The sequence below is a fragment of the Gymnodraco acuticeps genome, unplaced genomic scaffold (assembly GCF_902827175.1).
Source record: "Gymnodraco acuticeps unplaced genomic scaffold, fGymAcu1.1, whole genome shotgun sequence".
NCBI lineage: Eukaryota > Metazoa > Chordata > Actinopteri > Perciformes > Bathydraconidae > Gymnodraco > Gymnodraco acuticeps.
The window spans coordinates 443,068-456,197 of NW_022989977.1; the positions used below are offsets into that span (position 1 = coordinate 443,068).

Sequence of the window (13,130 nt, forward strand, 5' to 3'; positions counted from 1 at the left end):
TAATTGAATTTTCAAGTCGCTTAATGGCTTCCATAATCTGGAGATGCAATGTATTACATGATGGTTAAATATTTGCAGTGGTTTGGCTTTGTGTAGCGTTGACTAATACAATGCTATGTACAGACATCATGCCATGCTTATCTCTTCCCGTTCCCAGCTCTGTGTGTCTGTCTGCTGTCAGCTGATGCGGGTGTGAGCAGGAATCAGCCGCAGCTCATTGGTCGCGCTTCATTTGCACGGTCACATGTGCGCGTGTGTTTAGTTTCACTTCCGCACTACTGCTGTGTGTACCTCGTTAGCCTCTCGGATGCCCTTCTTTCACACATTTTTGAGAAAAAGCGCGTTTAATATCGAGGAAAGAAAAAGCGTGCAGCTAAAAACGTTACTTTTAGATGTGATGAGTTCATGCATATTTACTTTATTCTTTTCTGCATAACAACACAGCAGCTTTATTAAGTGAACCAGGAAGCGACGTTAGCGAGAGGAAGCTCATCAACGTTGGCTACATGTTTAAACAAAGCTGTAACTAACAAAGAAGCTGTGCCCGCTTGTTTACAGTAGAAGAAGTCATGAAGGTAGGTGCACTATGTAGCCACAACTTAAACTTTGTTTATTTTCGGAGGCATCTTTGTAACGGACTGTGTTTCCTCTGGAAAGTGTTTGCCTCATGCGCACATCAACAGACATTTTGCATCCACATGACGTTATCTAAAATATGTCGATTCACAACCTAATTACCCAATTACACGATCAGTTTATAATTTTCCTATGCTACAGAGCGTTTTTGTCAAGGATTAAACACCAATTACTTCCGTGTTGTTTTTTTGTCCAGAAAACAAATAAATGACCATGCCAACCAAGTAGTTCAGTCTGTATAAAGCCGTGTAACATAGCTATTATAATTTCCCAGAACCCACAATAATATATTCAAATAGTTTGTACTATTAAACAAACAGTGTAAACATCAGTCAAATATAAGGTATGACAAATACGTGCAGTATACTTTTGCAAATGTAATTGAAGAATAACTTGAAATGTTTCATCTGATTCTCAAAAGGTTGCCTATCAATCTTCTGTCAATTGACTAAATAAACTGCTATTTATAGTATAATGTTACTGTGTTATAGTATAAAGCATGGCAACATATGGTCGAGTTTCCATTTTTTCAGATTTTATATTATCTAAAGCTTATTTCAAATGAATAATAACAAATGTCAATAATTTCTCTCATGTGGACATCTGCCAGGTGGTGTACAGTCACGATGGAGGGCCCTTCCTGGTGTGGACCCTGGTGGTTCAGCTGGTGCTCAGTGGCAGTGGGGTCTATGCCACTAATGGCACAAAGAACTGTAAACTGTTAACAGAGTCTGCCTCAGAACGGGAAGTCCTCAATCGACTAGAGCCACTCGCCCATAAAAAGTAACTCAACTGTAAACCGACACATTAAGCAACATCAATATGACTTTTTATATTTGTTGGATTGCCTGTAATCAATCAAACATTTAACTTCTTGAATATGCAAACCAATCATGTTAGGAACATTTGGACTGATTTATCCGTTTGAGATGTTATTAATTGTTTATTAAATGTTTTCTCATGTTGACAGCTTTACAGCAGTGACCAATAATGGAACTGAGAGTTACACATACGTGTTCCAGTTGTGTGGGGACGCGGGGGGGATTCAAGGAGCTGGAGTTGTTCAGTTCGAAACCAAGAAGATGAAAGCGACAGTGATTGGCATGTATAATGCAACACAGGCCATTGGAGGAAGTAAGTCCCAAAACATAATAATTACACCCTTATATACCCTGACTCTGTGTAAATGTTAACCATTTGTGAATTGGAAGGTTGGACAATTGCATTATGTTTGACACAATATGAGCATATGACCAAAAATGCTTAAGATTTGGGTGATTTAGGTCTGCATTCTCTGTTTTGACACTTTGCTGCCCTTGCAGGTGACTGGGTGATTTTGTTCTACAGAAATGGTGAAAGCTATGATGGCCACTGCTCCAAGGAAATGAGAAAAGCCATGATCATGATCTCTTGTAACAGGGGAACAAGTTCGGTAAAAAAAATGCAAATGTGTACATCACCAGATATGTGAGAAATGCTTTGCACTATGTTTAAAACACAAATGCCAGGGATCGGGGTGGCTATTTATTAGGTATCCATTGGATACATGATCAATGAAGACATAAACACATACTCCACACAGACTTATAATGCTATGGCACAGTGTTTTACAACTGCTGCAGTACCCTTTGTCTTACTGAAATGAAGAGTGGCTGCGTTGTTCACACAGTGCTATCAATTGGTCTTAAAATTGCCTAATGTTAGCTCCATTTCGCTTCTTTTTTTTATTGTGTGAGACTTATAGACTATTTACCTTTGTGTGTATTTTACCATCTCACACCCAGGACCAGATGAAGGTGGCGCTGGAAGTCAGGCAGAGGGCGCAGGACTGTTTCTACCTGTTTGAGCTGGACTCCAGTGCAGTGTGCCCCCCTCTTGAGTCCCACCTCAGCACTGGCTCCATAATACTCATCATGTGCGTAAATACACTCTGTAATGACACAAAACCCTTATGTCAAAGCATGTAATATTATGAATGAATATTAATTATAGGCCCTCTCTTCTTCCAGTGGTTTCTGTCTTCTTTCTGTGTATCTCCTCGGAGGATTTCTCTACCAGCGACTGATTGTTGGAGCCAAAGGAATGGAGCAATTCCCAAATTATGCTTTTTGGCTGGAGGTTGGCAATATGACAGCGGTAAGCCTACTATGATTGATACATAACGTCATTAAAGGTAACGTTTGCCACCTTTTTATGGGGAGTTTGAAGTCAATTGAAGCAACACTATATTCTTGTCTAACAGCTAATGCAGACATGGACGTATACTTTTGGCTGAATATCCTAGTCATCCAAAACACTTTCAAATATATCCTTGTCTATAACATCCTTTGCACATTCATCTGTCAGTAACATAGCCAGTCTGCATTGCAAGGGGAAATGGATGTTATATTTCAAAGTGGCCTTAAGTGCATTCGTGCTCCCTGTCTGGACGGAGACAGAGACAAGAAATCCAAACTGAAATAGCATGCAGTTCTTCCTTGCGTCCAACTATGAGCATTCATGTCAAATGACGTAGTTGCAGTTGCAAACGTGGATTTCCCAATAAATTAAGCATGTTGAGAAACGTGTTGCTTCAATCGACTTAATTTACCCTCACTGTAAGGGAAACTTCTGTAGCAATGGAGAGTCAGGACTCAGAGAGACACGAGGAGAGCAGGAGCTTTGATGGCAAACACTGGTGGTTTATTTGGAGTTTCGGCCGGAGAGTTGACAAGACAGGTGGTGTGTCACGAGTTGACACAGCGGTTGCCAAACCAATTCTGAAGAACTCTTTCTGTAGCTCGAGGTTTTAACTAGTTCGGAGTGTAATAATCAACATTCTTCATCAGTGAGACTAAACATTATGGACCCTGAATCTAACTAGAGCTCTCGTCCATAGGAAAGAATGTGCGCCAGGGAACCTTCGTCCCTGTACAGTAAACTACCTCATGGCGGCTTGTGCTCTGTCATAGACTGGCAACAACAATGCGCCCAAGCTGCTCCTCCTTAAGAGAGATAGCAGCAATACCCAAGGCCATAGAACTATGCCATGGGAAAGGAGACAGTGAGAGGAGAAAATAATGAACTGTGTCAAAGGTTGAATACCTAAGCAAATGATTTCCCTAACAGTTTCTCTCTTTTTATCAATTTTGATAACCTAAACAACCTATTCTAATAATAATTTGTATACCCTAATAAATAAGGTTCTTCAGAAAGGGTGTAGGCATTCTACACAATGTTGCAAATAATCGCATTAATAAAACATTTCAGATTGAAACAGTCAATCACAATCATAACAATTATCTCTCATCAGTGTTTGGAGCATCTTTTCAAAAGCACGATAATGAACATAGGGTTATAATCACATATAATCACAGATACTAGTAATAACTCTAAAGAAGGCAACAATTTACAAAGTGGATAAGGTGAATACTTATCCAAAGTGTGTGTGTGTGTGTGTGTGTGTGTTTTGAACATTTTGAATTTTTAAAATCCAGATAAAATGTGGCAAATGTTCCCTTTTTAAAAGATCAGGCTCATGTGACTTATTTTGTTTTAATTCATAAACTTTACCCCCCCGTACAGGATGGTTGTGACTTTGTGTGCCGGTCAGGAAATCGTGAGGAAGCCCCCGCTTACAGAGGAGTGGCAACAGAGCCTTTAGAAGAGGAGCCAGAGGAGCGAGACGACTACTTACTGCCTATGTGACCTCCATATGTCAGGAATGGGACAGACATGTTCACTATGTGACACGGCGTACTTTTTCCTCAAGTTTCAGGTTGTTGGTAGACACAAGTCTTGTTTTCTCTTATGCTGGTTTAGGTTAGGACCTGTCAACACTTTGCTTGTATTCCAAACCTGTGCCTAAGGCAACTACTGTGTGATCTGCTTGTCACTTAGGAGGGCATGTTACTCATTGGGCGGAGATACATGTCTGCTCTTACTTCCCCATGCATTTCGTTCAGCTGTTTGCTGTCAAACAAATGAATGATTCATCCAAGATTACAAAGTGACAATAAAGATTGACTCTTCAATGGAAATTTGGCACAAAAGGGAGAAGTTAAGAAGTCGGGTTTCTGATTTGAACTCAATGACATATTGCTCATCTTTTCCCGCTTAGCTAATGATTGTTGTTCGAAGTTGGTGCAGGTTGCTGTGCAAGCTGTTATTTCTGCGTCATGGTTCTGCACTGACAGGTGCAGGTTACAAAACACAAGTGCTTTTGCTTGTGTCATTTGGCTTTAATCAGTTTGTTTTTGTGTTTTTAAAAGTAATATGAGAATGCAAATGTTTAATGTTTAGTTCTGTTACTATGCTCACACCCTTGCTTAAGAGGTAGAAATCACTGCAGAAACCATAGCTTGACTGAATTTGAGTTTTAGTTTGGCATTTTCTTTTCTTACACATTTTGGCAAAAATATTCCACATCATTGCTAATGTGTACCTACTACCTAACATGTTCAGTATTTCTAGCTTTCTGACTGACATCTAGGCTAACTAACATCTTCCATTTTTATCAGAAAGGTCAACAATTTAGTTAAGTTGATGTGTTAAACTTACAAGTTTGGTGTTTGAAGCAATGCATCCTGCTAATTTATCAGTGAATTGTATCTTAAATCACTATCGTAGGCTTATTAATGCTACTACACAGTGATGGATATTTGGAAGGATATCAATTCTGCTTTTCATAATGTATGATTTGAAAAAAGTATGGTTTGTCTCTACTTGTATTTTTATAGTAATATAACATTTGCAGCAATGGAACAATATTCATACTCGCAAGATATTTAATTAGGAAATGTATGTTTGGTTAACGGCAAATGCACAAACACTAACAACGACAACAATATTTTAGGAGGATAGATCTGCAATGTAAGCATTTTCTATACACCTTCTTTATTCAAGTTTATTTATGGTTGTAAAAATGTTACAGCTCTGAGGATAAAATGATAGGTTAGTTATGTCGAAATGATGTTAAAGTTTCAGTTGTGAATTAACTTACTATATTATTGTGAATGAGTGAGAGGACTTAAGTTTGTTTGTTGGATTTTGTTTATTTTTCATGATTTGCTTTTTTGTGTTTATTAGCCTTTTGCTTAGTTTGGTGAAGTCTGGTGGAAATGGTCACTCCTGTGGATGTAGTGAAATTACCAACCTCAAGATTGACATAAAGCTGTTTTGGTTCAAGCATGATTTCAAACCACCAAGCTTTCTGTTTGTTTCTTAATTTCACCAAAATTGAAAGTAGCTTTTGTGTGCCCCTTGTAGTGGTGAAGTAAGTACACACCCAAGTGCACTCACCTCTGGAGATGTAATGAATGTCAAATGTTTTAATAAAAACATTTCATGCACAGATCTTTTTTTATTAGTTTATTTGAATGGACCTCGTGTTTAAGTTTTTAATGGCTAAAGTTGAGTAGCGTGTTTGATTACAGATGTTTTAGTGAACACCATATTGAGAGAATTGTTTTGTTTGGGTATTATTTTTGGGAAAATCCTTGTGGAAGTATTTGAACCTTCACAGTCTATAATTATAACCAGGAGTGGAAAGTAACTAAGAACATTTACTCAAGTATTGTACTTAGGTACTTTTTAGGCATATTTGTACTTTACTTGAGTATTTCCATTTAATGTTACTTTATACTTTTACTCCACCACATTTCAGGCAAATATTGAACTTTTTAGTACACAAACAGTTACTTTTTACTTTATAAATATGCAAATATGCTAATGTAGTATATATCTACACAGCAATTTAAAAATCAAAATGTGGTCCACATCAAAAAGTGTAATGCTCTTACAAGTATAAAAGCAGGATAATATAATAATCAGTATAATAAGAAACTTTGTAAAGATCCATTCTGCATAAAGAGTACTTTTACATTTGATGCTTAAAGTACATTTAGCTCATAATGGTGTACTTCATATTATTCTTAGATGGGACATAGTGCATAATGACTACTTTTACTTGTACATTTTTTATGCTAATACCTTTGTACTTCTACTTAAGTAAAGCATCTGAGTAATTCTTACAACACTGATTATAACTCTTATAGTTGTGTAATTAATCCATGCAATCACTGTGCTTGTTATTGTGTGTTTATGAGCTCTACAGCCGCCGGTACATGTGGTGGCAGTATGCTTTAGGTGACGTTTGATTTATCCACCACCACACAAAGAAGAAAAGGACTGTGAGGGGCGGGGTTTCGTTGGAGGCAAAAACTAGCGATCGTTGAATGCAGTTAAAACCAAGATTGCAAAAAATAAACTCATGGGCATAAAAGTGTGAAAAGAACAGGAATACCAAGGAGAGGTAAACACACAAGCACGCTGGAAAACACTAATCTTTGACTTTTGGAATGATGATAGCCAGTTAGTGCTAGCTTTCTGCTGCATTGAGAAGCTAGTTTTGCTAGTTAGTTAGCCTATCTAGCTTATGGTAAACTAACGCTGCAGCTTTACTTCTTTGCACCAAACTAACTGCTTTCCACCTACATTTATTATTTCTGCACTCGGTTTTTGTTCTAACCTGGGTATGTGTGTTTTATTTACGGCATGTCAGACTTTTGCTAAGAGATGGATAGGCTAACTTGTAAAGTCCATTGTAGTTAGCAACAGCTGGCTAGCTCCTTTCTTGGTGTTTTGAGCTTTCCTCCATGTTGTTCTTTATCTCGCACTCATTTATGTTGACAGCTGGTTTTCTAATGAAAATACCTCAATGCTCATTTGTGTGACTACCAATGGCATAGTAGTAACGTCTGGCAATCTCGTTATCAGTTAAAAAACTGTTAGACAGGGTTCCTCGGAAAGAAGAACTTCAGTATCCTGAATAAAAACAATCCGAGTGCTGGTTATTATGAGGGTGAAACGTTACTGCAGCAGCTCTCTGGAGGACTTTTCTGTTTGATGTCAACACTGACTGGAAGACATTTGAAACTTACTGAGTCAACAAGCAGTTCACTTTTTAGTTAAAAATAAATAAATACAAGTTGTTCTTGCTTCTGTTCAGAATATAGCAGTTTGTTTCAAATATGTATTTATGTAGTATGGATGTTGCAACTATACAGAGCTTTAGCAATACTGTATGCAATTATATGGTCATGCTACTAAAGCTATTGAATTGAAACGTTTTAATATGTGCATTTATTTATGTGCCCCCCCCCAGCGAAATAAAAATGCCTAATTGCATGTTTAACTATGGTTAATGCTAAAATCTTATATATTTGTTATATTGCAACCAGACAATTTCTGATATTAATACAGACACTTATTTAGTACAAATATTTTTGCTCACTTTTAATGAGTTGCTTCTGTGTTTTGAGTAGCAACAATGGATGCAGGTGAAGACCAAAACACGGGCACCACCAATGGAAATCCACAGACAACCGGGAACTCTCGTGCGCCCCAGATAGCCCACATGTCTCTATATGAGAGGCAGGCTGTGCAGGTGTGAAAAACGTCTTACTATGTTTGATGAAAATAAACATGTTTGTTGTCTTGAATTAAAAACAATATATTAATACTTTTGTTTAGTATACATCTTATATCTTTGTGTATGTTTGTTTGTTTAGGCTCTCCAAGCACTGCAAAGACAGCCAAATGCAGCTCAGTACTTCCAGCAGCTCATGCTGCAGCAGCAGATTAACAGTGCCCAACTCCACAACTTGGCTGCCGTGCAACAGGTAACCCAAATTATTACATTTAAAGGAAATCAGTACAAATGCATGATAACCAGAAGAATAAAATTATGTATCTCATTGAACCAGGCGACACTTGCAGCGAGTCGTCAGTCCAACACCCCAAGTAACAGCATGTCGCAGGCAAACACCACTGTAAGTTTCGTTGTAAGTGGCTTGCATTTATAAATACATACTGAGTTTTTTTGGAATATTAACTTAGGTTGAATAAACATGTCTAATTTTGTTCTTGTCCTACCAGGTCAACCTAAGTACCACATCTACAGGAGGAAACGTGACTAATCCCCGTCCCCACGGCCCGGCCACTTCCGCAACAACAACAACGACAACAACTCTCAACCAGTCAGTGCTGCTGGGTGGAAACTCAGGTCAAGGACAGATGTATCTGAGGGTGAGTTAAAAAATAGTCTGCGCTGTGTCAATTTTTGAGTAATCACTATTAAATGAATGCATATTTGACAAGGTTAACAATCTCTTTTGCTCTTTGAATAGGTCAACCGCTCTCTCAGGGCTCCTCTCGCCTCTCAGCTCATCTTCATGCCTGGTGGTACTGCGACAGCTACTGTAGCCACAGTTGCCCAGACACAGCCCCAGCAACAACAACAACAACAACAACAACAACAGCAGCAGCAGCATGAAGTTGCTCCTGCCCAGTCGGACAATGACCAGGTTTGAGCACCATTACCCACTGTACCTGTAAAGTGTATTTTCAGAGGCATGAATTGTCATGGGAGTGCTATTTAACACCACCAAGCACAACCCTGCCACTTTTCTCAAATGCATTTCGCCACAATTGTCTCCTTTCTTTATCTTACAGGTGCAGAATCTGGCCCTACACTGCGCCTCCACTCACAGAGGAGTTGCTGTCAAGTGTGAGCTTCCGGAGAGGAAAGATGTAGCTTTCAGTCAGCAGCAGCAGACTTTTGCCCAGACAGTTCAGCTGCAGCAAGTGCAACCACAACATCAGCAACACATGGCCAAAACCAACTTTGCTCAGCAGACCACTGCTATGCATTTAAAGGCCGGTACTCCTGCTGCTTCTGTGGCTCCTTCCTCCACCTCCTCCCAAGCACTCCCTCTCTCCCAACTCCTCCTGTCCTCTTCTGCCACCCCCATGATGCTGGTGCCCACCTCAAATGTTCCTACCACCACCCAGGGTTACTCCATTGGCACAGTAACCCAGAAAGCCAACATTAACACGCAGAACTCTGGTGGTGCAGCCCTTACAGCAGGCCTGCACTCCTGCAGAAAAAGGACCAGTGCCAATCCAGCCCAAGACCGTTCAGGGACATCGCTTACCTGTGCAGATGTCTCCTCGACACCCACCTCACATCCTCCCAGCACCACCTCACAACAGTCACAACCCTCCACACATCCCCGTGCAGCTCGTGGGAGCCAGGCAGGGCTTAGCAGGAAACGCCCAGGCTGTGGCCCTGGCACAGGCCCGATGCAGCATGGCCCAGGAGAGTACGGCTGCTGGGAATGTCAACAACAGCACTATGGTAAGATCCACCAATGAAAGGACGTACTTTTGCGACACTGACACTTCTTTGGTTTGGTTTCATTTAACACAAACAGTAACATTTATTTCAACTGCAAAAAGCAACTAAAATTTGATAAAAATAGTAATGTTGGGCTCTACCAGTAATAGAACAGAAATTGTGAAAGACATGCCATCGAAATGTCATTATAAAGCAAAACTGATACATTTTCAATTCGCATCTATCATATTGGATTGTTAATCATTGAATCAGTCCATATCATTGTATTAACTATCCTTGTGCCATACATTGTAACAGTTTGATTTCCCCTCCCCCTCATGTCATTAGATAAAGCCTGCGATTGGCTCTTTGAAGAGAAAATCTGACTGTGATGCATCAAATGACATGGCGACAGAATCTTTTAACTCTGCACCCATGAAAGATGCTGCTCCTCCGTTATCCCCTGGCCCAACAAAGGACTCGGGTATGTCTGGTTTTCATCTCCAATTCAAGCATATAGCATTAGGAGCAATCCTAAAAAGTGTAACTAAGTCTATACATCGGGTTGAAAGCTCATAATTTTCCCTGTTTAATTCCATTCTCGCTAGCTCCTCCTGCAGCAGCTGCCTTCTCATGTCCTCCCACCCTGTCCTTGCCTCTGCCCTTGTCAAGAGTCGGGCATGGGGACAAAGACAGAGCTGTTCCCCAAGCTGTGGTCAAACCTCAAGTCCTCACCCACCTCATCGAGGGCTTTGTCATCCAGGAGGGAGCTGAGCCCTTCCCAGTGAGTGTGCACTGCTCTGAAAACATAGATTTCACTTTAAATCGCATCTTCTATTTGAAATACATTCACTATACACTATTTTCTGACATGGTTTCCTTACTTCCTGGCTTGTGTTTGATGTGACAGGTTGCTGGACTTCTCAAAGACAGAGATTTTGCCCTGGTTGGTCGCTCAGAGAATGGACCTCCATGTAAGTGATGAAATAAATAAAAATAATTAACTATACATGTTAGCATGAAGTGCATCAACAGTATTTTCAAAATGTGTAACCGAGTGGTATCTCTTCTCTGCAGTGTTAAAGTGTGAGTACTGTGGAAGCCTCGCCCCAGCCAGCCAGTTCAAAGGATCAAAGAGGTTCTGTTCAAATACTTGTGCAAAGAGGTAGGATTTATTTGTACTTACCATTTGTTGTTACGTTGGTTTGATGTTTGGTAATGTCTTCATTCCTCCAAAAACTCTACTGCGCTTTACATCAATGATAGTTTAACATAGCCAACATCTATACCAGGGGAAGCCGCTTAAGTAAAAGCTACAAAACGACAAATCAATCTACAAATCTTGTACAGAGTTTTGACTGTGCTCCTGGATCCACAGGTATAATGTGAGCTGCAGCCAACACTTCAAGACAAGCAGAGGGAGGAGTGGTGGAGGACTGCCTCCACCTCCCCCCCCATCTGAGAGCGCTTCGAGGAGAAGGGGCCCGCCGCGCAGGAGTAGCTCTAATATCAACTGTGATCAATTATCAAGCAGGCATCTACCTGTTAAGGTAAGATCTGTAAAGGATGAGACCGCTGATATTCTTATTTTCATCATTGTTAAAGAATTGCTTGAAAATAACAAAACCAGCAATGCATTAAGTTACCAAGTATTGCAAGTGAATCTAAAAACAGTTTTGGTTATATTTACACTGTTGTCCATGAACTATTAAAAACCTGTTAATGAGCAAACATTTTTTTAATTAAATGACACGCACTGGCGTTTATTTTTGAGTCACACATACCACTGCTGAGATGTGATAAATGTGTACTGATAACCTGCTGTCAATAGTTCAGTTCGTTGCAGTATTTCCTCCTCTGCCTTTGAAAAGATTGATACCTTTTTGTAGAGCGATAGGGAATTGGCAAAGTCAGTAGGGAAATCAGACAGTATTGATAGTATATGGAATTTCTTGAACAATGGCGGCCTTATGCTTTATATATCATGCAGTGGCATTATCCACAAATGCAGCTTACTCCACTCTTTTCATTGTAGTTTCACTCGGAGTCCAGTCGCTCGGAGGACGTGTCCAGCGACGGGGAAGAGGAGGAAGACGATTCTCTTTCGCTGTCCCCAAGCTCCTCACACTCCTGCTCTCGAGCCGAGCGCAGCGCTCCTCCGTCTGACAGCTCGGCTCCTGGTAGCCTCCCACTAGAGGAGGCTAACTTCCTCTCTGCGACTCCTGGGCAGTGGAGTGTGGAGGAAGTCTGCAGGTTTATCTCTTCACTTCAAGGTTGGTGTTTGTTCTTTTTAGACAACAGTTTTGTATGCCTTAGCCATGCCTCCTCTTTGTACTAATCCTATACTTCCTGTGTGATTGTGTCCAGGCTGTGAAGAGTTGGCCGCACACTTTCTATCACAGGAAATAGACGGGCAGGCTCTGATGCTGCTGCGAGAGGACCATCTCATCTCCACCATGAATATTAAGCTCGGCCCCGCTCTCAAGATCTGTGCATCCATCAACACCCTGCGTGAGTGATGCAGGGACTTCTTCAGAGGGACACCAGGATTCCTCATTCATGACTTGTCCCTAGAATAAATACCTGGAACTCTTTTAGTAAAAGTTCAAAAGATTAAGATCCATGGGGACAGTGAGGATTTGTTTAACAAAACAACGGTGCACCATCAGTCATGTGGAGACATGGGATGGATAGTTTACTTTACGGACCTTGAATGTGCAAAAACATGTTTTATGTATTATGTTATGTGTGAGTGGTGAGCATGGACAGTTTTGGGTATCTATGTGAGTCATGTTTGTCAGTTCTTTGTTTTGTTCTGTCACCGTGAGTAGTCTTTTGTATGTATACTCTTATGAAACTGCCATGTGATAATTGGTGCTAGGTCAACTAACTAGGACAACATCTGCTGGTTTCTAAAAGAAAAGAAACGTTGCCTTCTGGATGTATTTCAAACGGTGCTTTAACTTTAGCGATATGATATATATATATATATATATATGTCCTTTTAGTAGTTATTTGTTTATTTACTGTAATTGTTCAATCCAGGCTCCGATCCCACTGAGCAAAGGACACTCATAAAGCCTGGGTGTATAATTAGTTATTTTTTTACCAGTTATTAAAAGTTTAGTTTTGTATCTTTTACATTTTGTACTACAATCAAAATTATTTTTCCATGGATACGAAATAGTTTTAGTAGCTTTAATCAACCTAACTACCTGAAAATAGGTATTCCTCGTGGTCTGCTCTTTCAAGGGCTGAGTGGAAGCGCTCTGTGTACACAAATGCAGTACTGCCAATAAACAATACCTGAAAATGGAAATATTGGAGATGGAAATGG

General features: G+C 40.1%; 2 protein-coding genes across 2 annotated transcripts; both read left to right on the forward strand.

Annotated features, from left to right (window-relative positions):
• The first annotated feature begins 250 nt into the window (after window positions 1-250).
• Window positions 251-5,971, forward strand: m6pr (mannose-6-phosphate receptor (cation dependent)). Its single transcript, XM_034211507.1, has 7 exons — window positions 251-575; window positions 1,247-1,419; window positions 1,607-1,770; window positions 1,959-2,068; window positions 2,421-2,551; window positions 2,646-2,772; window positions 4,201-5,971. Exons 1-7 carry the CDS (start codon window positions 570-572, stop codon window positions 4,321-4,323), a joined length of 834 nt encoding a protein of 277 aa, XP_034067398.1. The 5' UTR covers window positions 251-569; the 3' UTR covers window positions 4,324-5,971.
• An 823-nt stretch (window positions 5,972-6,794) lies between these two features.
• On the forward strand, window positions 6,795-13,127 carry phc1 (polyhomeotic homolog 1). Its single transcript, XM_034211469.1, is given in 15 exon segments — window positions 6,795-6,928; window positions 7,941-8,062; window positions 8,187-8,297; window positions 8,382-8,447; window positions 8,554-8,703; window positions 8,805-8,981; window positions 9,130-9,516; window positions 9,518-9,814; window positions 10,142-10,277; window positions 10,402-10,577; window positions 10,704-10,767; window positions 10,871-10,958; window positions 11,172-11,343; window positions 11,829-12,066; window positions 12,161-13,127. Coding segments are annotated over 14 exon segments (2,331 nt in total). The 5' UTR covers window positions 6,795-6,928; window positions 7,941-7,945; the 3' UTR covers window positions 12,313-13,127.
• Window positions 13,128-13,130: the final 3 nt, after the last annotated feature.

Excerpts from the sequence above, each read along its gene's own strand:
- m6pr (XM_034211507.1), top strand. Across the intron at positions 1,771-1,958 it reads AACACAGGCCATTGGAGGAA|GTGACTGGGTGATTTTGTTC; the intron begins GTAAGTCCCAAA and ends CTGCCCTTGCAG. Across the intron at positions 2,069-2,420 it reads GTAACAGGGGAACAAGTTCG|GACCAGATGAAGGTGGCGCT; the intron begins GTAAAAAAAATG and ends TCTCACACCCAG.